The sequence below is a fragment of the Guillardia theta genome (assembly GCF_000315625.1).
Source record: "Guillardia theta CCMP2712 unplaced genomic scaffold GUITHscaffold_12, whole genome shotgun sequence".
Classification (NCBI taxonomy): Eukaryota; class Cryptophyceae; order Pyrenomonadales; family Geminigeraceae; genus Guillardia; species Guillardia theta.
In genome coordinates this window covers 463,875-488,539 of record NW_005434662.1, presented here as the reverse complement: position 1 = coordinate 488,539, position 24,665 = coordinate 463,875, and the positions used below count along the sequence as shown (strand labels likewise).

At 50.6% G+C, this 24,665-nt stretch overlaps 6 protein-coding genes across 6 annotated transcripts; 5 read left to right on the top strand and 1 right to left on the bottom strand.

Annotated features, from left to right (window-relative positions):
- Window positions 1-2,999: 2,999 nt before the first annotated feature.
- GUITHDRAFT_41098 (hypothetical protein) lies at window positions 3,000-4,013 on the top strand (the record flags this gene model as incomplete). Its single annotated transcript, XM_005838090.1, has 2 exons — window positions 3,000-3,479; window positions 3,675-4,013. Coding segments are annotated over 2 exons (819 nt in total), but the record flags the coding sequence as incomplete, so codon positions are not given.
- A 4,221-nt stretch (window positions 4,014-8,234) lies between these two features.
- GUITHDRAFT_161633 (hypothetical protein) lies at window positions 8,235-9,565 on the top strand (the record flags this gene model as incomplete). The annotated part of the gene is made up of 3 exons (XM_005838089.1): window positions 8,235-9,332; window positions 9,389-9,457; window positions 9,539-9,565. The coding sequence occupies 3 exons, from the start codon at window positions 8,235-8,237 to the stop codon at window positions 9,563-9,565; spliced, it is 1,194 nt and encodes a 397-aa protein (XP_005838146.1).
- Window positions 9,566-10,625: 1,060 nt separating this feature from the next.
- Window positions 10,626-12,402, top strand: GUITHDRAFT_103085 (hypothetical protein; the record flags this gene model as incomplete). The annotated part of the gene is made up of 12 exons (XM_005838088.1): window positions 10,626-10,745; window positions 10,794-11,213; window positions 11,272-11,354; window positions 11,407-11,512; window positions 11,569-11,693; window positions 11,739-11,858; window positions 11,910-11,949; window positions 12,017-12,070; window positions 12,119-12,151; window positions 12,198-12,269; window positions 12,320-12,337; window positions 12,376-12,402. The coding sequence occupies 12 exons, from the start codon at window positions 10,626-10,628 to the stop codon at window positions 12,400-12,402; spliced, it is 1,218 nt and encodes a 405-aa protein (XP_005838145.1).
- Window positions 12,403-12,436: 34 nt separating this feature from the next.
- On the bottom strand, window positions 12,437-13,953 carry GUITHDRAFT_161632 (hypothetical protein; the record flags this gene model as incomplete). The annotated part of the gene is made up of 2 exons (XM_005838087.1): window positions 12,437-12,639; window positions 12,682-13,953. 2 exons carry the CDS (start codon window positions 13,951-13,953, stop codon window positions 12,469-12,471), a joined length of 1,443 nt encoding a protein of 480 aa, XP_005838144.1. The 3' UTR covers window positions 12,437-12,468.
- A 4,076-nt stretch (window positions 13,954-18,029) lies between these two features.
- On the top strand, window positions 18,030-19,224 carry GUITHDRAFT_161631 (hypothetical protein). The gene is made up of 8 exons (XM_005838086.1): window positions 18,030-18,073; window positions 18,155-18,215; window positions 18,263-18,312; window positions 18,388-18,483; window positions 18,529-18,581; window positions 18,626-18,670; window positions 18,733-18,865; window positions 18,914-19,224. The coding sequence occupies exons 1-8, from the start codon at window positions 18,046-18,048 to the stop codon at window positions 19,084-19,086; spliced, it is 639 nt and encodes a 212-aa protein (XP_005838143.1). The 5' UTR covers window positions 18,030-18,045; the 3' UTR covers window positions 19,087-19,224.
- A 1,043-nt stretch (window positions 19,225-20,267) lies between these two features.
- On the top strand, window positions 20,268-24,462 carry GUITHDRAFT_134673 (hypothetical protein; the record flags this gene model as incomplete). Its single annotated transcript, XM_005838085.1, has 8 exons — window positions 20,268-20,342; window positions 20,644-21,531; window positions 21,564-22,416; window positions 22,461-22,546; window positions 22,595-22,729; window positions 22,777-22,877; window positions 22,927-23,110; window positions 23,167-24,462. 8 exons carry the CDS (start codon window positions 20,268-20,270, stop codon window positions 24,460-24,462), a joined length of 3,618 nt encoding a protein of 1,205 aa, XP_005838142.1.
- Window positions 24,463-24,665: the final 203 nt, after the last annotated feature.

The following is a 24,665-nucleotide window of genomic DNA, read 5'->3' as shown; positions in this document are numbered from 1 at the left end:
GATTGGTGTGATAGTCCCAGCCCAGGAATGGAGCCACATTTGGATGTTGAACAGAGACCAACTTCTGCAGCACAGGTCTCACTTCGTCTCTCCTCAGACCTGGTGGAAATTCGAAAAATTTCAACGCAAACATCTCGTCAGTCCCCTCTTTGGATGCAGCATACACGGAGGAGCCAGCCGCCCCTGCTTTCGAAGAGATGGAAAACTTTCCATGATCCTTCAAAACACAGATTGTTGGAACCTTCATCTCATTGTGTGATTGACTTGTAGCACGATCTTCGATCGACTCTCTCGATCTTGACGACTCTCTGTCTTGCATCCTCTTCATCTCCAGTACAAGTTCCCTCAGCGTTAGGAAAACTGTGTCGATCGATTGAGAGACATCATCCTTCGTGTCCTTGACTTCAGACCGCTCTTTGTAAAGCATGTCCATACGCTGTATCAGTCGGGGTTGTTCTGAGGATAGGAAAGACTTTACCAAGATCTCTAACGAATCCCTTACTTCTCCCCACTTCTGTTGGAATTGCTTGTGATCCATTTGCATGTCGGAGAAGCTGTTGGAATGAACCAAGTCATTTCTCAGATCTCGCAGCGTCTCCACGGCCTTTTCCTCCCTCTGCCTTTCAATGTAGCGTGGACTTTTCAACAGTAAGGCGGACAGCAGCGTAATATCCCAAGTTTCAATTTCCTTTCCTTTCAACTTATCAATAGAATCGCCAAGTTTAGAACGGTCGAAATCACTCATTCGAGATGCGATTTCTTTTCCTGCTTGCTTATGCCAATTCTTGTTAGATCTTATTTTGTAACATCGTTTTACCACCTTTGCAAGCACCTCTGTTCCAAGACCGAGAAGCAATTTCATGTATCGATTAAGGTTATCTTTTTCAGTGAAAGGTTCTGTAACTTGTATGGGATCTGGATCATCTTTCCAGTCAATCTTTGCACCTGATTTGATCTCATTCCTTAATGAGCAATTTTCGATGATACAAGAAGAGGGTACGATGACTTCTAGATTGCTTCCTTCGGCAACGATTGGTTTCAAACAATGCTCCAGCGTGCATCCCTCCAAACAGATTTGCTCTTTATAATGACCACTCCACTTAGCGCGAAGAGCTGCTTGTTTGCAGGCTTTGATTGTTATATCAGACACTTTGAAAGCTGCTTCAACAGACGAGATACCGTAATCGCAAGCTGCGATGGTTAAGTTTGAGAAATTTGCCTTCACACGAGTATTCAGAACAAGCCCATACCTTTCGCAGCCTTCGATACTTGAATGTTTTACAATGATCTCCTCAATGCAAGCATTCAAGATCACTCCATGCCTGCCACAGGGCCCGATCTTGCAGGCATCGACTGTAAGACCACCACAGCCCTTGTCATCCACGTAAATGGCAGAACCATTCGGACACTTGATGTGAACGTTCTTAATTGTCAAAGAACCTGAAGCAAGAAACACTCCACAACAACCACCTTCTGTCACGCCCAAAGTTTTCCTGTTCGACGACAATGCAAGGACTTCAAAATTTTCTAGTTGGACCTTCGCTGCAGAAATCTTCAGTACTGAAGGCCCAACCGAAATGACCTTGAATACATCATGGTTATCAGTGTCACCGACTATGCTGCAAGGCTTCTTTATCTCAAGGGGGGATAGGAAGTATTGAGCACATTTGATGTTCTTCAGTACGATGATTTCGTTCTCTTGCAGCATTTCAAGAGCTTGGTATAAGGTTGGACACTCAACTTCAACAGCAGTAGGTGCAGCTGCAGTCTTGATCTCTTCGACTTTTGCGTAATGCAGGATTTCAGACCCTTCAAACATGATTGGAACTCCTAGGCGACTTTCTTTTCCAACTTTCTTTGCCTTTCTCCAGTTGCCTGTGACCTTGTCAAGAACATCAATACTGGAAGTCTTCAATATGCAAGCAGGCAAAACTGGACAAGGAGGTAAGGGCTTGCAGTCATAGGCCACGACGGCTCCTTTGCTAGAGGTGATCGTAGCGAAGGGAAACGACATATCAGAATCAACAGCCACCCGTCCGATTTCAGTTCCGTTGCGCACAAAATAGATCGTATTTGTTAGATTGGGTGCGCAGATTATCCCACATCCAATCCTGTCGCCTGTCATGGACAGTGACCCCATTTCAACTTGAATGGATGAAAGGGCATCTTTCAAACAGGCGTGTAACTTTCCATCATGGCTATGATAACCGATAGATCCGACCTGTTTCCCAACCATAGCTCCAACAACGAATGTTGTGCAGGAAACACCAACAGCGATTCCGAGGTTGCAGTCTGCTTCTTTGAGAATCATTACTTCAAAATAAGGATATTCTCTGCTCAAAGGATAGACAGCCTTCACGAATCCAACGCCAAAGGATCCTGTCTCTTCAAACTTAATCCTTCCTTGATCGAACTGCACAAACTTTGCCTCCGCAAATCTGGGATCTTGAGGTCTCGAAGGGTCATTGGATATGTCAGACCTTGATTCTTCCGCGTTTGACCTCAAAAATGAAACCGTAGGAGTACTACTTGTACCGAACGGATTCCTTGCACCAGCAGTACAGGAGGACGAATCAACGTTCAAAGTTGACAGGTTTGTTACACCTTTAAATCTTCGACCCTGTTCGTAATCGCCATATCTCAGCTCCTCGAATGATTCATTAGCGTAAGCATCCATGTGCGAAATCGACATAAAATGTCCCGTCTCATTGGAGGAAATCCCATCAGGACCTCTTGTCGATGCATAGGGCGGAGACAAGGTGCTCTTGATCGTTCGAGCGCTCTCAGTGCTAAAACCAAACCCTCCACCACAACCACATCTAGAACCACTCGAAATTGCAAACGCCGCACCCGTGCTCGACGAGCCGAAGCCGATGCCTGCTCCCGTACTCGACGAGCCGAAGCCGAAGTTTGTTCCCGTGCTCGACAAGCCGAAGCCGAAGTTTGTTCCCGTGCTCGAGCCGAAGCCGAAGTTTGTTCCCGTGCTCGAGCCGAAGCCGAAGTTTCCTCCCGCGCTCGACGAGCCGGAGCTTGCTACCGTGCTTGAGCCGAAGCGGATGCCTCCTCCCGTGCTCGACGAGCCGAAGCCGATGCCTGTGCTAGACGAGCCGAAGCCGATGTCTCCTCCTGTACTCGACGAGCCGAAGCCGATGCCTGCTCCTGTGCTCGACGAGCCGAAGCGGATGCCTGCTCCCGTGCTCGACAAGCCGAAGCCGATGCCTGCTCCCGTGCTCGACGAGCCGAAGCCGATGCCTGCTCCTGTGCTCGACGAGCCGAAGCGGATGCCTGCTCCCGTGCTCGACAAGCCGACGCCGATGCCTGCTCCTGTGCTCGAGCCGAAGCCGATGCCTCCTCCCGTGCTCGACGAGCCGACGCCGGTACCTGCTCCCGTGCTCGAGCCGACGGCGATGCCTGCTCCCGTGCTCGACGAGCCGAAGCCGATGCCTGTGCTAGACGAGCCGAAGCCAATGCCTGCTCCTGTGCTCGACGAGCCGAAGCCGATGCCTGCTCCCGTGCTCGACAAGCCGAAGCCGATGCCTGCTCCCGTACTCGAGCCGAAGCCGAAGTTTCCTCCCGTGCTCGACGAGCCGGAGCTTGCTACCAAGCTCGAGCCGAAGCGGATGCCTGCTCCCGTGCTCGACAAGCCGACGGCGATGCCTGCTACCGTGCTCGAGCCGACGCCGATGCCTCCTCCCGCGCTCGACGAGCCGAAGCCGATGCCTACTCCAGTACTCGACGAGCCGAAGCCGAAGTTTCCTCCCGTGCTCGAGCCGAAGCGGATGCCTGCTCCCGTGCTCGACGAGCCGACGCCGACGCCTCCTCCCGTGCTCGACGAGCCGAAGCCGATGCCTGCTCCCGTGCTCGACGAGCGGATGCCTCCTCCCGCGCTCGACGAGCCGACGCCGATGCCTGCTCCTGTGCTCGACGAGCCGAAGCCGATGCCTGCTCCTGTACTCGACGAGCCGAAGCCGGTGCCTGCTCCCGTGCTCGAGCCGAAGCCGAAGTTTCCTCCCGCGCTAGACGAGCCGGAGCTTGCTACCGTGCTTGAGCCGAAGCGGATGCCTGCTCCCGTGCTCGACGAGCCGACGCCGATGCCTGCTCCTGTGCTCGAGCCGAAGCCGATGCCTCCTCCTGTGCTTGACGAGCCGAAGCCGGTGCCTCCTCCTGTGCTTGACGAGCCGAAGCCGATGCCTGCTCCTGTGCTCGACGAGCCGGTGCCTGCTCCCGTGCTCGACGAGCCGAAGCCGAAGTTTCCTCCCGCGCTAGACGAGCCGAGGCGGATGCCTGCTCCCGTGCTCGACGAGCCGACGCCGATGCCTGTGCTAGACGAGCCGAAGCCGATGCCTGCTCCAGTACTCGACGAGCCGAAGCGGATGCCTGCTCCCGTGCTCGACAAGCCGAAGCCGATGCCTGCTCCCGTGCTCGACAAGCCGAAGCCGAAGTTTGTTCCCGTGCTCGAGCCGAAGCCGGTGCCTGCTCCCGCGCTAGACGAGCCGGAGCTTGCTACCGTGCTCGAGCCGAAGCCGAAGTTTCCTCCTGTGCTCGACGAGCCGAAGCCGACGCCTCCTCCCGTGCTCGAGCCGAAGCCGGTGCCTGCTCCCGTGCTCAACGAGCCGACGCCGGTGCCTGCTCCCGTACTCGACGAGCCGAAGCCGGTGCCTGCTCCCGTGCTCGACGAGCCGAAGCGGATGCCTGCTCCCGTGCTCGACGAGCCGAAGCGGATGCCTGCTCCCGTGCTCGACGAGCCGAAGCCGGTGCCTGCTCCCGTGCTCGACGAGTCGAAGCCGATGCCTCCTCCTGTGCTCGACAAACCGAAGCCGGTGCCTGCTCCCGTGCTCGACGAGCCGATGGCGATGCCTGCTCCCGTGCTCGACGAGCCGACGGCGATGCCTGCTCCCGTGCTCGACGAGCCGGATCTTGCTCCTGTGCTCGTCGAGCTGCAGCCTGCTCCCGTACTCGAGCCGAAGCCGATGCCTGCTCCCGTGCTCGAGCCGAAGCGGATGCCTCCTCCCGCGCTAGACGAGCCGGAGCTTGCTCCCGTGCTCGACGAGTCGGAGCTTGCTCCCGTGCTCGAGCCGAAGCCGATGCCTGCTCCAGTGCTCGACGAGCCGAAGCCGGAGCTTGCTCTCGTGTTTGATGAGCTGAAGCCGAAGCCGAAGCCTGTTCCCGTGCTCGACGAGCCGAAGTCTGCTCCCGTGCTGAATAAGCCGAAGCCTGGTCCCGTGCTGGATGGGCTGAGCCCTGCTCCCTTGCTCGATTCGTTGAAGGCTGTTGCATTACTTGGTCTTTCAAGATTTGTACCTGTGTTCAGATTTATTTTCGTTGTGAAACCAATTTCGTCACTGAAGCTGATCGCTTTGCTGCTTGTCGACTTTGAGTGTTCCAGGCCAATTGACAATCCGAGTCTGGAGATCGATTGGCTGGTTGTAGACTGTCCGAGGGAGCTAGTCTTGACACGTATCAAGTTCGATGCGGTTCTTGATTCAATGCTGATATTTAGATTGATACTTGCACGCTTTGTTTTGCATTTTGAACATAAAACCTTTCTTGTGGCCTTTTCCATGATATCCGTCTCTATCCTTGTTTGTATCAATTCTTCTTCCAGATCATCTCTGGTACAGGTCAAGTTTTGTTGATCGACTTTTCAGAATCGATCTCACCTTCTGTCAACTTTTGCGAGCATTCCAACTGTGGCTCCGCTGGTTAACGCCAGTCCCTTCCATGACAATCGCTATCAATCTTTTGAATGTACTCAATTTCGCATCACCTCTAAAATTTGTTGCCGTTTCATTGCATCAGCACAAAAGTGTATCGAAATGTCAAAGATGTCAAAAATCTGACCAATTTCAAATTATGACAATCAGGTCAGGAATCAAGCTCACTGTTTTAAAAATTACGGCTTGATATTTGTAAGGATTCTCTCTCGGCTTAAACCAAGTTTCAACATTCAAAACTCAGTATAGCAATCAACAAAATCACCCCAATTGTTTGTTGAAAGATGTCTTCTTGATTCAAACTTTCTACTGTGTGAAAGTCAATCGATTGATTCGAATCAAATCTTCAATGAAACCTCGTGGTTCTTCAAGCATCGTGTTTGTCCAGAGGGCATCGAGCGCACTTAAGTTTTCTGTCGTCAGCAGAGCCAGAGCACGGTGAAAAAACAAGAAGCAGATATCTTGTTGAGTGACCAAGTCTGAAGCAATCATCTGAGTTGCCATGCTTCTCAAAACATGATGCAACAGTTGATGGTCTACCCATGATGGATCACAGTGCATGAGGCTGCCAAGTTCTGGTATTGCAGGGATCTCAACGATGACACACTGATTGATCTTGTGGAGAGGGTGGGCGAGCGAAAGTCGCAGAATCTTGCTAGGTCCATGTGCACTCACGGAGCTCCAGGCTCTCTTCTTCTCCATGTCCGTCGGATCGCGTGTGTATCGTCCCACGTTGGGAATGTCGAGAAGTATCGTTGAAGATCTGTCTTCGACACCTATTGCAGCAGCCGGCAACGTTTGCTGTAATTCTGATGCTGGCACAATGTCTTGCCGAAAATCAAACATTCCTTCCATAATTCGAAGACCTGAAAGAATTTCAATCTTTCAAGTTTCCTTCTCCAATCCTTTCCCCTCTTCTGAACTTCCTCCCCCCTTCCTCTCCTACTCCTGCATCTTTCTCTCCCTACTTCTCATTCTTTTTGCTCTGAGTCATATCTTCTCCACTTCATCTAATTTCACCTCCTCTATCAATGAAGTAAGTTACTTCTCCTTCCACCCCGCTCATCGTTCCTTGCCCTTCACGCTGCTCTCGGCACTCCACCATGATTCCCAGCACAAACTGCTGGCCGAGTCGCTCCTCGTCCCAGCTCGGAAAGTTTTAGTCAACCCCACACATCATCATTTACGGCTGAGTCCGACCTCTACTCAAAGTTAAGTTAAAAATCAGTACGAGGACAATCGAGGAGGGCAGGCTTGGCCTTCTTGGACACTCAGCACAGCCTCCGGAATACACCTCCTTGGCGGAGCTTCATCATGCCGAGCGTCAATGACTGGATCCCCTCGCCTGATTTATCTGGGACGTGTGGTAGTGCTTTTCAAGTCATCCCCGCCCAGCGGGGCGGAGCTCACGGCTCAAGCCCTCACATGATGAGAAGTTTCCGAGGCTCGGTTCTGCAGTATTCGGGCCACCCGGTTGATGAACTTCTGTCTCAGTTTACCCCTCACCGCACGATCTGGCAGCTGACAAGTTTCTTCATGGATTGCCAGTTAACCTCCAGGCGCCGCACTGCGTCCAAAGTACCGTATGATGCCACCATCTTCTCCCGCAGGCTATGGACTGATGCGGCATGAGACTCAGGCTGAAGTGCAATGCCGGCCGACGGTCCTCAGCACCCGGCTCATCATCAGAGTGGCAAAGATTCAGGAGTGTGATCGCGGGGCGGTCCTCCGAGGCTGCCGGGCCGTGCAACTTGCCAACGGTTGCAAGGCGTTCCAGGCACCAGGCAGAACGTATCTTCCCGGCCCAACATGGCCCTGAAGATCATCACGTAGAGGATTTTGAACTTGCGCAATTGCAGGCTAATGGACTCCGGGGCCGGGCCCGATCACTGTCAGATGGCATGGCCCGCGGCCCGGGGGCCGGCCGGTTACCATCTTCGGCTGAGTGTTCAAAACTGAGAAACACCTTCTTCTAGTTTCAGCACTGGTCTCCCATCTCCCCAAGTTGGAGGAAATGTTGGATACGGTAGCTCACATCTCGGTTTTGTCGCGAGATGGCAAGAACTGGACTCGGGATTCACCGTCTCAGCACCGTACTGACCGGGGCCTGAGGGCGGCGGCCCGCGGCGGCCGCCCGGGGCCGGTCGGCGAGGCGGAGTGCCCAGGCTGCCCGGCAGTGGTCAAAGTTGGATGGTCAAAAGGGCAACGGTGGGTAGGGTGGCCGCTCCATGCTGGGAAGGCAGGAAGTACATACTGCTCAGACCGACTCAAGGGAAGAAGGAGGACATCCAACTGAATAGTGACGATTGTGACTCGATCAGCCGTTGAGAGTTGCCATGCGAAGTGAGCTTGCTGATACGAAGGAGTACCCCTATTCATTCGAAGAGATTGAATCTTGTTAAATTCGACAACTGAACGATCCTTGGCTTTTGAGTGTTTAAAGACACCGATTATCCCTCAGGATTTTCTTCTGGCAGATAGTTGACAAGACGCAAAAATCGTAGTGTGTGGTAGTCTCAAATGAGCATGCGGTGTTTGTTGATGGTCTGTGTCCTGGCCCTCACGATCCAGGAGTTGGCTGGCTTGCAGGACGACAAGGATAAGCGACATCGGATCGCGGCACATCTTGATGGAACCCCTCTACCTCAACCCGATCGTCTGGTAGCTATTGGAGACCTCCACGGAGACATTGTAGCAACACGACGGGCTTTAAGACTCGCAGAGGTTTTGCATCCAGAGAGGGACGAGTGGGTTGGTGGCAAGACTGTAGTTGTCCAAGTAGGAGATCAGCTTGATAGAGGGGATGACGAGCTTCAAATCTTGTCTCTCCTTCGCAAGCTTGCTGTTCAGGCACGCCAACATGAAGGGGCTCTCCACGTATTGATAGGGAACCATGAAATCTTGTCTACACATACAGCAAGATATGCGACACGTGGAGCTTTGGAAAATTTCTTTCGATGGCAAAGGCAATGCATGAACAACTCAACCTTAACGGAAGAAGAGTTTCACGCAAATCTCTGTGATTTACATGAAGGGCCCCTCGAATGCCATGCTAGCAACTTGCAATGTCATGAATTAGCTTCCAGGCTGTCTGGATCTGCCGGTCTAAGCAGGTACATGGCTTTGCATCCTGGAGGCATGATATCAAGAACAATCTTGGCTGAGGAAAGAACAACAGCTTTGATTGTCGGGCAAACTCTGTTTGTGCATGCTGGAATCGATCTTGATCACATTATCGGACACGAGAACCCGTCAGAGGCGTTGAAAAAGATCAATGAGGAAGTATCAGCCTTTTTCCGCGGCGAGAAAGATGGACTGCCGTTGCCAGCAGCAAGCACGCCTGACAGCATGGTATGGATGAGACGATACGGGGGGACACATATAGATGCAGGCACATGCGCCACTCTCAACGCAACTCTGAAAGCTCTTCCTGGAGATGTCAGGCGCATGGTGATCGGGCACACCATACAAGAAAGCAAGACGATAAATAGCGCGTGTGATGGCGCGGTCTGGAGAGTAGACATTGGTATGAGCTCGGGAACATATGGAACAGAACCCCAGATCCTTGAGATGTGGAAGAATGGAACTGTGAACGTCAAGAAAGAAGCAGCAATGCGGGTGATAGCCAAGATTGATGGCGTCCTACCGTTGCTCTGACTGAGCTTGACTCGCAGTTTAAGGCCGAGGATGAAGGTGAAAGCCCTCGAAGATCATTCTGGAAGATAGCTTCCGGCATTCGGAAGGTAATTTCATTCCGTTGCTTGTCGTTCACTAGCAACTGCCCCCTGAGTTCGACTTGCCGGGCCCTTACCCGTTTCCTACAGAGCGCAGAAAAGCTTTTGGAACTGTAAAGGACTTGGAGAATTTTAACGGGCAGGAGGACTCAATCTGGCAACTCGAACCTCGTTCGGGTTTTCTATTTGTTGAAAGCGCTGCAGAGAAATATTTCAGTCAGTGTCGGTCGGATGATGAGACGGTCCGAGGCTCAGGCCACACTCTGACCATAGCATAGTATATCTAGCTTCCGCCTTGTCCTCTGACTCGGGTGCATGAATGGTGTAATCCTGTACTTGTCTGTACAGTCTCGCTGAGAGTCTAATCATTATAGTAGTAGTGATCTAGCTTCCGCCTTGCCCACTGAGCGGTGTAATCCTGTACTTGTCTGTACAGCTTGTCCTCTGACTCGGGTATATGAATGGTGTAATCCTGTGCTTGTCTGTACCATCTAATGACTGAACTTGACTTAGTGACCGTACATCACAATGATGCTGCTCGGTCGACAGGCTGTCATGACGGGTACCGCGGCACTGAACGTACCGTAGTACGGTACGGTCTTGCACCCGGTGACCGGGCCCCCGTTCTCATCGCCCTCATTCCCCATCTCATGGTCCATGCGACTCTGCATGCGACTAGAGCGATCGAGAAAGCATGCAGGGAGGGTAGGAGAGCCCCAAGGCGTGAGTGCGGAGGAAGGAAAAGGGTGATAATACAAGAGGAATGCTGATACGAAGATTGTACAGAGGAAGAAGGAGGTGGCGGATGGCACATAGAGGCGGCAGCAAACGGGAAGAGCAAAGATAGTGCCTGAAGACCGAGGGAGAGAGGTTGAGAAACTTCCGAAAGAGAAAATTGAAAGACGAGGACGAGGAAGAGTGAGGAGATAACAAACAGGGGAAGGTCAGTGAGAGAGAGAAAGAGAGAGAGAGAGAAAGAAGGTGTATACGTATCAGAACGTGTGTAAGTGTTGGAATGATGGGTCCAGAATGTCAGTTGCATGGACTAGAAAAGCGGTACACGAATCCAAGACTACGGTTCGGTCGAAATGCAGAACAGGCGGCAGCGATCATTCTTTGGTGATGAAATCTTGACATTGAAACGTCTTGACAGGTCTTGAAGGGTTCCTAGATCGGCATGGCTTTAATTCAGAAGCTTCTTCTCGGCACTTTGTTATGTGGAGGCTTTCTTCCGGCTGATTCGACCATTCAACATCTCCATCAGTCCAGCCGAAGGCTGCGAGGCTGCCTGGCCATGGTGAGCGGGCACGAGGAAGATATGTGATCCTCCTCACGTTCCTTCCAGGTTGACATAAAGTGGACGCCAGGCTCTGACGAACCCATCGCTCCATTCTCAAAGAGAGCACGCGAGGCCCAGGGGAAGACCACTGAAGCCGGCGACAGCAGGAGGAGCGTGGGCGTGATGGGCATTGTTGCAGGCATCGGAGGCGCGATCTGGAGGAATCCAAAGGAGGCTAGCTACGTACTGTCAGCAGGAGCAGCAGGATATATGGCGTACAGTCTGAGAAAGAAAGTGCAAGGGGGTTGGCCGGTGATCATTCAGAGCCAATATCCAACTATGACCTTCCTCCGACCGAATGCAAAATACATGAAGAACGAGTTCTTGCCCACGTTGACGAACCTGCCGATCAATCATGAGCTGAGCGGCCTGACGATGAAATCGCAAGTTCCACCTGGGTTCTCGTGCTTCAAGAAGAAGATGAAGGTTTGTGCGGCTGACCGTAGAGGTCTTGTGAACTCTTGACTCTCTTGCTTTGTGTCAGGTTGGTCACGGGTACGATGATTTTGTCGAATCTTGCCATGCCGTCAAGTCGCTGCGGGTGTTGGACACGGTTGATTGGCTCGGGTTTGTTTCTCCTCGGATGCTTCTGATCATGACCGTTGGGTTGTTGCGCCAGCGCACATTTAGCAACTCAGCAAGCTCTCGTGCCTGAGAAGATTCAACGCGACAATCTTGCTATTACGATCAAGACCAGACTCGGCTATGCTGTCTTGCCATGGAGGGTGAATGCCTCTCTTGCTTGTCGCTGCGGCAAACTGAGATCACATGGTATGCCCAGATGTCTCACTGTGATCCCCTGCCGAGGGCTGAAGCTCAGGACCAATCAAACGCAACATCAACCGCGTCCGACGCCTCTAACAAAGGAGAGACGCTCACTTGGTCGATGGGCTGCAGCACCCTGATGTGAGCAATGGGAGCAGTCATGAACGGTTCGTTGACATCTGGCAGGGGAAACAATTTCGAGGGAGAATTGAAATTTGAAGTCACGATGGAAGACGAGAAGGCAGACCGGGACGGGGACGTTTGGATTGAGATCCTTGCAATCACAAGAAGGGCCAAAGGAGCAAGGTACTCGTGGTTGTATCACAGGTGCCATGCTGACCTGTCGCAACTTGCCAGCATCTTCTCGCACAGGAACTGGCGCAAAGTCTTGCAGCGGGTATGAGAGATAGAACGATAGAGTCCTGCTAGGTATGAGAGGTCACTGGGACAATTTTTTTGAACAGGCTATGGAAGAGATGCTCAAGAACATCAAGCCTCTCCTTGAGACTCAGAAGGAGGTCAGTACTGTTTAAGGGACCTGTCTCCGGTTGACTGTCTACTTCAAGATGAGAGCGATTCGAAGCAGAAGGCAGCTGGAAGTGAGACTGCACGTGCAAGTTGCACCTCTCGTTGATCCAATGGCAGGCGAACAAGGAATGCCGGGAGGAGTGGGCGGCGAAAGTGGCGAAACAAGTACAGAGGCAGCAGGACTTGCAGGTTGTTGTTTTCCTTCTTTTTCTTGCGAAGATGGAACTTTGCACTGTCAGGATTTCAAGCCGAAAGAAGTGAGGAGACATTATCATTAATGCTGAAGAATCTTCAGGGGTTCAATGGCCTTCATGTGAAGTAGGTTTTGAGAGAAGTAAGGGAAAGGAAGTTCCAATGAGACCAGTAGTTGTAACATTTACAAGTGTCGTCACCAACCAATAACAGAAGAGACATGGTCTCTCCTTCCACTTAAAGTTTTCAATTCCTCATGCTCCTTCTTGGCTTCCCCGTTATACTTGGAAAACTTGAGAAGGTCGCGAGCTTCCTGCACCAGTGCCTTTCCTTCTGTCGCCTCAGCTCTTGAAGCACTTGACAATTCCTGGCAAGAGTCAGCTTAACATAAAGTCAATGACAAAGTTACCAAGGCTGCGTTCTGGTGCATCTGAGCGGCAGCTCCTAGGTCCCTTGCCTGTCTGTCATCCAACCAAGCCTTTTGAAGATAGATCCTCGCATGCTTGTCCTTGTCTGCATCTTCTTCTCCCAAGGCTTGATAGTTCCTCTCTATCGCCTTCAATCGTTTCTCACTATCTTCTGTCTTCTTCTCACCAATCTGCAAAGCTTTCTTGCTCAGGTGCAATCGCTCCAGAGCTTTGTCTTCTTCTTTCTTCTCGTCCCTCAATCTTCGCAACAACCTTGCTTTTTCATGCGCGAGCTCTTTTTCCTCCTTGTGCTCCAGCATCATCTTACTTCCAAGCCCCCTTACATCTTCCACATAAGAAGCAGCAGATTTGGCGTTGTCCATCAGCATAGTGAGGTAAGTGAGAGACTCTTTCGCCTTCGCATCCCACAAGGAGGCCACCTTGCTGCTCTCTGAAGCTTTGTGTTTCAGAGATGATGCTTCTAGCTCGTATCTATTTGCCAGACCTTCGATCTCTCCCTCATTAGCTTTGCCCTGTGAATGGCCAGCCATTGCCTGGAGGAAACGAGCCTTTTTGCTCGCTACCTTGGCTTGAGACAGGAGAATGGCTTTTCTTGTGTTGGCTTCATTCATTTCTTGGCGAGCATGAACTGCCTGCTGTTGATAACGATCCAGCTCAACCCGTGACTTGTCTGCGAGGACTCGAGCAGCATGATCTTCTTGGATACCCTTCTTCAGCTCCTTCTCAATCAAACCCTTCGCACGACGCAAATCGTCCATCTTTCCATCGACATATTTTAATTCTGTCTGCACGTGGGGGATTGATGCCTCCATGAATTTGTTCAGCGCTTCCTCCTTTTCGACTTGTCTTCTAGCCAGACCCAGGGCACTCCTTTGCACTTGAAGGCGTCGCATGTCCCTGGATATCTCCTTGTAGTCCTCCTTTAGCTTCAGATTGTTGGATTCGGATTCCTCATGCAGCTTGACAGCGTTACTGGAGAGCTTCTGAGAGGCCTTGTGGAATGAAGTTGCAAGCATCGAATCTTTCTTTGCCAGCCGCGATTGCTTCCTGTACTCCTCCTTGTCCCTCGTTGCCAGCTGAAAGGTGCGATGAAATCTCAACTCGGCTGCTCTCGCACCCTTCTGGAAGTTGTTCGCCGTCATCTCGACCGGAACATTCTCCTTCCTCGCGTACGGAATGATACAAATTGTCACCACGGCAACCACCAGGCTGATGCAAGCCAGTGAGCCGGGCCAACGACTGGGGCCCCTCATTGTTCCGGAGGTCGCTCACAAACCTGAAAGACAAACACTCAACGAGATCGTCTCATCAACTTCGTCAGGAGAGGAAAACAGTTGCTTCGGGTCACTTCCACCCTCATATGTCACAATGGATGAGATGCACCGGCTCACATCGAGACACGGAGCGCAAAACCATCAACTTTGAACAACACACGATTCCATTCCCCTCTTCATCCTTCACCTTACGATCCATCTGCGATATCCGATCAATTCTACCTCATCTACACTTGTCTCTTCTACTGCTGGTCGGCCAGCATGACAGATTTCCTGGACCTGAAGATGCGTCTAGCTGGCGGCTCCATCCAACCAACATGTCTCGAGCTTTCTGACCTCACCGTATCTTGTACGGCTCCTTGCCGCACTTCTACTGCTCTCCCCTCGCCCACCCTCCACTGCAGCATCGTGCCCCTTGGAGTGACAGTTATGTCTCAGTTGCAACGTTACAAAAGACTGAACCTGCCAGTTGCGACTGACCGTTACATTTATGAGATAATAAAGTTATAGTAGTAACGGTCTTGTGTTACATCGTGCTCACTCATCCGGGTGGCTTTACATCACAACCTTGTACCCCTCCTGGGATACGTTTGGATACTCAGGAGAAGGGGGTGGGTCAATGATTCCAAGGGCCACCGAAATACCCCTCCGGGGGCCTGTAGGTTAACGTTTAATTGGGGGTGCCAAGGGGCGATAAGGGGGGTAGTGGACGTAGGGGACGGAAATCGCTATCAGGAGGGTCAGGGTTGTCCTCTTGTGGGGTGGGTCATGAACAGTCCAACGGGAGGGTCCGGGGGGCCAATTTGGCTGAGAACATTTTTAAGATTAAATTATAGATATATATATATGTATTTTTCACTATCATCTTTTTACAACTTCCAGACTTTTTCTGTACAAGTTGTTATTTTAGCCTCGATGAGTACCCTACCAATCATGCAACTTTATCCATGATGTTGGGGAGGTAGGGGCTGGGTACAATTTATTGTTAAAAGTCGAAAATATTTTATGGTACAAAAGTAAGCCCATCCTCATTTGTCAATACTGTCCAGAGCGATACCTCGATCTATAAGGATCGCGGTCAGAGTACCAGATGTTATTCTATAACTTTTTATCTATAATACATTATCTCATAAAACCCTTTTACAATCACTCTCTAAATCTTCGAACATGTCGAGGCCCTGCACTAGCAGCGGCGGTGCTGGGGAGTGCGAAAGAAGGAGGGGAGTGAAGATGAGGATGCGAATATTGAGCTCATTATAGTGTTGGGTATGGAGGAGGGGATGAGAACGTGAGAACATCTTCGTCTTGTGAGGAGGTGTGCGTTTTCTTATTTCAAACAACCCTACCTATCCTGCAGTCTATTGAAACTTGAAGCGACGCACACGTCACTTTATCGGATCGCAGCCTATGAAGCTCAGAGTTCCTATGCATGACTGGTGCTTTGAACCCAAGCAGTGCTCAGACTGTGCATATCAGATTGGAGGTCAATAGAGTCAATCACAAACTGCTGGAAATGATTTCCGTTAAATATTGCAATCCATGCTCCAAGTGAAGCATTAGCCCTCCTCGGTGCACCCATGGCGAGCCATCGTCCTCCTGACATTTTATCTGAAAGTCAGGAGGACGGAGTAAGAAGAGCACGCCTCAATTCCTTCCCTCCGAGGAGATACTCGTTTGAGGCCCTGATCCCAGCTCTCAATGGTGATGTTCTGAAAAACAAATCCCAAGAAAAGGTGTTAGATGCAATTGCTCATTCCAGTAACCCCACAGCTACAGCTCAGATCACACTCGATGATGGAGAACGAGAATACTTGCATGCTGACACTCTGGGAGAGAAGCTGATCATCAACGACTCGCTAGCAGACGCCGAGATGGATTTCCCGGCGATGGAAAGATCCAATTCATTTCCAATGAGGAAGCTATCATTGCATCGCAACTGGGAACTGAAATCGAACTCAAAACCTATGTCCGCGGATGAAGAGCCCGCGGACGGTCCGCAGCATGCTAACGGACGCGTTCCTTCACCGACCTCGGCTTCATCCAGGTTTGCTGGGACCAACAGGTCTTTTGTTTGTTGCTGGAAACTGATGGTGTCTTCTCGCTTCCAGGGTGACCGGCCCTCTCTCTTGGGGACAGGGTCAAAATTCACGATCAGAGAAGGACGATGGGGTGGAGAGTGATAATTCAAAGGGAGTGGTAGACGACACAACAAACTCAAAATCAGGGATTTCCGAGTGGTTGGACATCATGGAAGTGAGGATTCCAAGTTGGGCGTCCAACCCAGATGAACAAAGGTCGGAGGAAGCCATTTTGCCTCAACAACCCAACTCAGATCCGGTCATGCGTCGGTGGTCATGCTACTCGGAGGAAAAACGAATTGGTTCGCCTTCCCCTTCTGAAAATTGTGTGCGGAATTGGACCTCTGTGCTGCTAGGAGTTAAAGAGAAGGTATGTTGAGCACTTTCGAAAGTTGAATGTCCTCCTGATCTGCTCATCTTTTTCATTCTCAATTTATCAGTTGATGGCAAACCAAGGGAAGGGACGGAAGATTACAATTATCTGTGGAGGGTTGATCAATGTGACATATGAAAGGACCCTGCGACGATATCCTGGTACTTTTTTATTTGAGGGTGACATACATGCTTGTCATCGTACTTGTAGGAACCTTGTTGACCAGTCTAGTGACTGAACCATCGGGTGTGCTGTTCAATCAAGAGAAGGTTATCAGTTTGTTTGCTTATCGTGGTATTTGACTTGTCTGATCCAGTTGATTCTCGATCGCCATCCATTAGCATTTGTGGAAATATTGAATTCTTACAGGGAAGGTGTCTTGCCTCTCCGAGTAAGATTTGAGCATTTTTGAACCTGGTGAACCTTTCCTTGACCTTGTTGTTTAGCCACCTCATCTTGCTCCCGAAACGTGGATTAATGAACTGCAGCATTTTTCGATGCACAGGGCAGACATACCGGTGAATTGTTATTCTTGAACCTTTTTCTTATGCTGATTTCTCTCATTCAGGGCATCAAAGAAATGCTAGCACGATACGACACAGACAAAATCGCTGAACGTCCTGGTAAACCAAAAAGGGGATTGCGCCGCAAGTGAGATCACCAACGGGTGATGAGAGCTCTATCACTCATTGCTGGAATAGGCTGTTCATACTGTTGGAGGAGCCTTCGTCTTCAATCAGAGCTTGGCTTCTTTCTTTGGTCTCCCTTGTGCTGGTAAGAAATCTCGGATCCTCGTTCTATTTTATAGTAGCTAACGAAAATTCTCTAGATAATATCCTCTGTTGTCCTTGTGTGCATAGAAACTATACCAGAGGTCGAATCTAGTCCGGTATAGCTCTCTCCTTGGTTCATGCTTGCAAAATTTTATGCTGGTTCACTCTATTTCGTCGTGTTTTGCCCTTCTCCAAAGTTGTAGACTCGAGTCTTACAAATGATCGTTCCCAGATGAGCATGAACATCGTGAGGCAGATGGATTTCTCGTTTGTGATGTACTTCCTCGTGGAATTTCTGCTAAGGTCTCTTGCTCTCCCTCGTCTAATTCCATCTAACTGTTCTGTTTTTGTTTCTTTCCCTTTCCATTTCCCTTTCCCTTTCCCTTTCCCTTTCCCTTTCCCTTTCCCTTTCCCTTTCCCTTTCCCTTTCCTTGCCTTCATAACCTCTGCAGATTCATAGTCAACGTAGACAAGGTTGCCTAGGTTGCCTTCCTAAAGGACCTACTGAATATTTTGGACGTCGTTGCAATATTACCATCGTTGGTCATGTACTTTTTGGAAGGTTATTTTTAAAGCCGCTCTGTCTGATTCTGTCGGATCAGATGCGAGAGGGATTGGTGGAACAAAATTAGTTCGGGTCTTGCGGGTCCTGAGGTGTGGAGTGACATGCTTTCATTGCCATGCTAACAAGTGTGTGACTATGCAGAATCTTCAAGCTTACGAGGCACTCGGATGGCCTCATTGTGTTATGGAAGACTGCCGCTGCGTGCCGCTCGGAATTGGTAACGAGATGCTCTCCCCGAAGCACACTTTGACATCTTGTGTCCAGGGTCTTCTACTCTTCTGCATGGTTGTATTTTCCTTGTTGTTTTCAGGTGAGTTCACCTGGTCACCATTTCTCTGCTCCGTGATTTGGCGCCTTGGAAGTTCCAACTTCTTGTTAACGGTTGATGCAGCCCTACTTTATTATTCGGAAATGGACAACACGTCTGTCTATCCCCACAGCGATTCTTTCTTGTGAGTAGCCCATGCATACACTCGCGAAATCCATGACTCCCTGCAAGATCAATACCTGATACGATGTGGTGGGCTATCGTCACCATCACTACTGTTGGTAAGCTGATATGTGATTCCCTGTAACTTGTGGCTTCTTGAGGAACGCTCGCGCGGATTATGACAGATTTTGCAGGATTTGGGGACATGGTCCCGCAAACTGGTGTGGGAAAGTTATTTGGAAGCATATGTGCGATCTTGGGAGTAGTGATGGTCGCTCTTCCTATTTCTGGTACTCTCTCAGAATTTGCGCGGGTGGGGGCTGATTGAAATCTAGTGATCTCTTCGACATTCAATGACATATTCCGGGAGCATTCTCAACTGCAGAAGGTCTGAGGGTCAGCGCGCCCTCGCTCTGACTGACCCATCCTCAGGTGAGAAACCGAAGGTTGCTAAAGAAGAAGCAGTTAACCCGTCAGGTACCCCCATCACCCCCTTGCTGCCATGCGCGACTAATGTTTGCCTGCCCTCTGCCTCGCAGCTACGGGCCAAATTCATGTCAACAAGAGGGCGGGAGTGGACGAAAGGAGTTTCAGAAAAGAGATCTTTCCGCAATTCAGCATCTTTCGATCTGCCGTGGTTCCGGACGTCAGGGTCCTCTACGTCAGCCTCAGGTTCCGTGCTCGCTGCTCCATGGTCCTCCTCCTGACATTTTAACCAAGGAAACTCCATATCTGGAGCCTTTGACATGATCATGGAGTCGTCCCGCACTCCCTCTGCAGGTCAGACGCCAGTTCTGATGGCAAGGAACTCCAACAATCCACCCTCCCCTCTCCATTCGGGGAGCACAGTGCCGATGCCTGAGAGCAACTTTGTGTACGAGCGGCATGGTTGACGGACAGTGGGAAGGCAGGGTGAGGATAAGTGATGGTTCGGCTCGGCAACATGTGACTGGTCTGTTTTTAATGTGAATAATAAGATGTAGGTCATCGTAGCCATGTAATTTTTTCCTTTGAATGAAAGTATCTCCTTTACTTGACCCGAGACGACCAGGAGAGCCCTCTTCGAGCCCTCTCCTCTCTCTCCCCTCTCTCTCTCTCTCTCTCTCTCTCTCTCTCTCTCTCTCTCTCTCTCTCTCTCTCTCTCTCTCTCTCTCTCTCTCTCTCTCCTCTCTCCTCTCTCCTCTCTCGCTCTCGCACTTGCTCCTTGCTCTCGCTCTCGCACTTGCCCTTGATCGTTCACATCCTGGGGGGGTAGGGGTCCTAATGGAGTACCCCCAAGGGGCGTCCATAAACACATCGAAGGTAGTAGACCCTCTAAAGGTTAGGAGACAAGCTAAAGGGGGTGGGTGCAAAATGTGGAATGAACGGGAGCACGGGGTGGTCGAGTCAGCCCTGATGGTAGGGTGGCACATGGGGGTAAGGCAAGGAATATCACGGGGTGGTTAGCGGCAGTGGCAGGACCTGCGGGGACAGGTCATGCTGGCCGCACAAGGGAGAAAGTTTGAGGAGGAAGAATGGCGAGCTGGAGCGAGAGAGACGAGGAAGGGAAGAAGTAGTCATGATGCACGAGGATGGAGGATGTCACGTGCTGAAACTGAGAGCTGTGCTAGATCAAGCCTTATGAAGTTACAAGGTTCAGCAGCACGAGATGCTGTGTGCGAAGCAAATTTCCTTCGCCGGAGGAAGGGGGCTTGTTGATGGAGAGGACGAGGCACGGTGACAGGTTGTTGTTGTGATGATTTTGCACCATCTTGCACAAGCTATGAGCTGGTTTGTTCAGAGCTTCATGCAGGGTTCGTGAAGTTCCATGGAACCTTAAGATGGTAGAGTGATGGAAGGGTTATTCGTGCAAGAGGAAGACGAGATGAAAGAATGATTGAGTTTTTGGGAGGACAAGGAAATAGGAATTGATATCAGACAATCAGAGTAAGCTCGCACATGGTAAAATTCAGTCGTGATGTTATCTTCCGGCCCAGTAGTGCAGTGTTGCGTGAAGTGTAGGTGGTGTGTTGCACGCGACGTTATAGGACATGGCCTTTGAGTTGCAGTGTGCAAGTCAGAGCTTGGATTGACCATGTCGTTCTCAGATACTTCCTCGGCGCTATGTCCGGTGCCCGGGGTCGTGGAGCTGCAAGAGCTCCTCCGGATGGTGAGGGGGGCCGGGAGGGTCCCAACCCAGCACCGTCAAACAGGGGCAAGGTTGCACGAGGCGGTCGGAGCAGAGGAGGATCGGGTCAAGGACGGGGGGGAAGGAAGCCGCCGCAGGATCCTGTCGAGAAGCAGAAGCAAGAAGAAGAAAAGGAGCGACTGAGGCAGGAGGAGGCAGCGAGGAAAGAGGCTGAGGAGCTCGCCAGAAGGCAGGAAGAGCTCGAGCGACAAAGGAAGCAAGCCGAAGAAGAACGGCTGAGGCGGAGAAAGGCAATCTCTGATCTTCACGAAAAATCATCGAGGTGAAGCAAGCACAGAGGGCAAAGAATGACACTCGATCCGCCAACTTGAATGCGGCAAATGCTCGTTTGGACGTCAATCTCAAATTATTGGATGCATCGATCAAGAAGAATGAGGCAATCATCAAGAAGTTGAAGATGGTGTCGCTGGAGAACAAGGACAGCATTGTCTCTGGGATCAAGCAGATCAACATGAGCAAATTCATCAGCGAGTGTGTTGACGCAGTTTCGGACTCCAAGATCAAGAGTAACGATGTCCCAGCAATGGTCCAAGTCGTATCGGTGCTTCACCAGCGTTATGCAGATTTCACCAAACAATTGATTCCCAAGTTGAGCTCAATCTTTCAGCCGGTAAGAAAGGACTCGGCCACTGTGGACTCGGAATCAGATAGGAAAGATCGCCTCACCAAACGCAGGACTATGTTGAGGCTCTTGACTGAGCTTCTTGTTGCTGGAGTTTACACAGATGGTTCCATTCTCATCTCGGCGCTGAAGGAGCTTATCGCGCAAGAGTTGCAAGCTCAGCAACTAGATGCCGGGGCAACATTGTTCAGCATTGTCTCTGGATTCGTGAAATACGCAGCTGATGACTTGCTCAATCTACGCCCTCAATGGCAGATGGAGGCTGATGGTATGCTCGAGGAATATCAGAAACGAAAAGCTGAAAATGACGCTTCTCAACCAACGAGAGAGACAACTGACAACGACATGCAAGAATCGCCTGAAGAACCTGGTGAGCCCGCAGAAGAGGCCATGGGCTCGCTAGAGAAGGATGCTGAGTGTGTCGAACCTGAAGGAATCACACCCGAAAATGCTGAAGCTCCTGTTGAAGCCGTTGCTACTTCAATGCAGTCAATGCAGATCACTGATGCTGAAGAGAACGAAAATCTGGTGAAGATGACGATTTGCTTACATTGCTGGAGGAAGAGGTTAACTCTGTAGAACCGACTGAAAGCCCTGTGATTTCTGATGAACATCGAGAAGAGCTTTTCAGCATCCTCAAGGAGTACTACGAGAGCACAGTCAGCGTGTTGTTTGAAATGCATTCCTCATTGAAACAGCAAGAAAAGGAAAATCGCAGGCAGCTGACTCTCCGAGGTGATTTACCTGAAGATTGCATGAAAGCGACAGAGAAAAAACGAGCTGATCTTGAAAAGGCGCTGAGCAACACAAAGACTCTCTCCGAAGCACTTCAGGTGGAGATGCCTGAGTTGCCCAAAGACCCGGAGGACACAACTCGATTGGGAGGAGGAGCTTTTGTCGTTGGGACCCAGCGCGAACGGGAAGAAGAGAATTTCGAAGACAATGTCTTCGAGGACATGGATACGCGAGATTTCTATGAAGATCTGCCGAACATTTTTGACTTGGTACCAAGTTTGAACAGTGATGTCGAGGCCACCAAGTTAAAGAGTTCAAGTGAAAATGCAACTGAAGGTGGCGAGGAAGCCAGCAAGCCAGCAGCAGACAGCTCCAGTGGAGAGCCCAGTAAGGAATCCAGCGAGACTAGTACACAACCCGACACGGCCAATCAAGAGGAGGACAAGGAGGAGGACGTAAATGCTGCTGAGAAAGCCAAGTGGGAAGAATTTCTCGCTCACTTGGCAACTTGTCAAAGTAGAGATCTCATCGATCAAGCTGCTCAGACATTCTGTTCGCAAAACAACAAATTGAATAGAAGAAAACTGGCTCGGGCACTCTACAACGTCCCAAGGACAGCGTTATCGCTGATTCCTTACTACGCCCGGTTTGTTGCTGTGTTGGCACCAGCTTTTCCAGGTGCGAGAGAGTGATTGGAGTAAGATAATCTGACAATTCATCAGATATTGGACAAATGCTTTCTCAGATGCTCGAGCAAGAATTCAATGAGTTCATGAAGTATAAATCAGAATCCAATATCGAATCAAAGGTATCAATGTCGACTGGGTGAAATTACCTCGGTGAATTGTTTCTCCAGGTTCGCAATGTGCGTTTTCAAGGAGAACTATTGAAGTTCAAGGTGGCAAAGCCGCTTGCGATCTTTAGCTGCCTGCAAGCTTTTATCGACGACTTCGCATATCAGAACATTGAATTGGCTTGTAACCTTCTGGAGGTGAATGAAGGATGAAAATGCTGTCGAGCTAACAAATTATCGTAAAGGTCTGTGGACGATTCTTATACAGAACCAAAACAACACACGAACGAACGAAGAACATGCTCAATACTATGATGCGCTTAAAGAACGCAAAGAACTTGGACAGGTTTCCACTTGCCTATTCCAAATAGAAGAGTTGTGACATTTCTCTACAGCCGACTGGACACGATGGTTGAGAACGCATATTACTTGTGTCGACCGCCTGAAAGATCTGCTCGTGCCCAAAGAAAGCAACGCCCTGCTGTTCAGGAATACATCAGACATCTTCTCTTCTCGAAACTCTCTAAGAGCACGCTGGAATTTGTCAAGAAGCAACTGAGAAAGCTCGATTGGAAGGAGGTGAAATTGTCAATGATGCTTTCGGAATCCATTTGATCCTGACATTTTTCTTTCAGAACGAGTCATACCTCATCAAATGCCTGCTCAAGGTGCAAAAAATGAAATACAACCAGATCTACCTGCTGGCCTCGTTGATCTCGGGCCTGACTTCTTACCATTCCACATTGGCGGTCTACGTCGCCGATGACCTTCTGTCAGAAATGAGATACCTGCTGCAAGCTAATGAATTCAGCAAGCAGCAGCGACTGCTAGGACTTGTCAAACTCCTCGGAGAATTGTACAATGACCTCGTTGTGGACTCTTCGATCATCTTTGATGCGCTCTACACCTTCATCTCGTCAGGGTCAGAAAGAACAGGCTACTTGCCCGACTCGCCCTCCGACTTCTTCCGAGTGAGGCTGGTATGCTCCTTGTTGGATACTTCAGGCCATTATTTCGATCGAGGAATCCCCAAGAAGCGGCTTGACCTCTTTCTTGCTCACTTCCAACGATACTTGCTGGGGAAAACTTCGCTGACTATGGACGTGGAGTTCACGGTATCCGACACCTTCGAGTCCCTTCGACCAGACCTGAAGCGTCTCGACAACGTGGAAGCAGCCGACGCGAACATCGCGCGACTGGAGAACGACATGAAAATGAGCCGCCTGAGAGGTCTGCTGGCACTGGAAGTTAAGCCCACGACCAAAGATGAACCCGTTGAATCCGGAGAAAACGAGGGAGGAGAATCTGAGGATGAGGAGGAGCACGACAGAGCAGGAGAGGACAGTGATGACAATGATGGGGAGCAGCGAGTGGAGGACGATGCTGAGGAGGACGATGCATTTGACTACAAGGACGAACAGGTTCAGGCAGATGTTCTCTTGTCACCATCTAACATCTGCATGCAGGCTGATGATGAAGAAGTTGTCGTTCACTGGCGGCCTCAGGCCACACAACGCTCGCTCGAGGACGAGGCCTTCGATGCTGAGTTCCAGAAGATGTTGCAGGAGAACCGAGCGGCGAGCGGGGGAGCTCGCAGGAGACAACTTGACCTGGGCATTCCTTTCGACCTCACATCGTCGGATAGCAGCAGCGAGCATCCTAAGATTGTCAAGCAAGACGGAGAGTCTCAGGTTCTCTTCAAACTTCTGACCAAGAAGGGCAACAAGCCGTCCACCAAGGAGCTCGCAGTTCCCTTGGACACCACAATCGCATCAACGTCGCTGGAGAGAGGAAACGCCATGGCTGAGGACAGAGATGAGCTGAAGCGTAAAGTTCTGGGATACCAGGCGCAGGCAGATGGTACACAGCAACGTCCATTCCGGGGTGGAGGTCGTCGTGGCTATGTGATCAGCAACTCGTTTGGCAGATGATAGGGAGAAAAGAGAGTGGAAGAGAAGAGAACCAACGTGTGTCTCGTCATTCGGTCCATCGTTGTCAGTCACAAACAGTGAGGGCATGGTAGCTCATGCTCGACGTCACAAACGAACAGGCAGAGGATGGAGGAGAAGGACCTCTTGGCTACAGGGTCAATTGCTGGTCAATCTTTACTGATGCGAAGCGCGAGCATGATGAC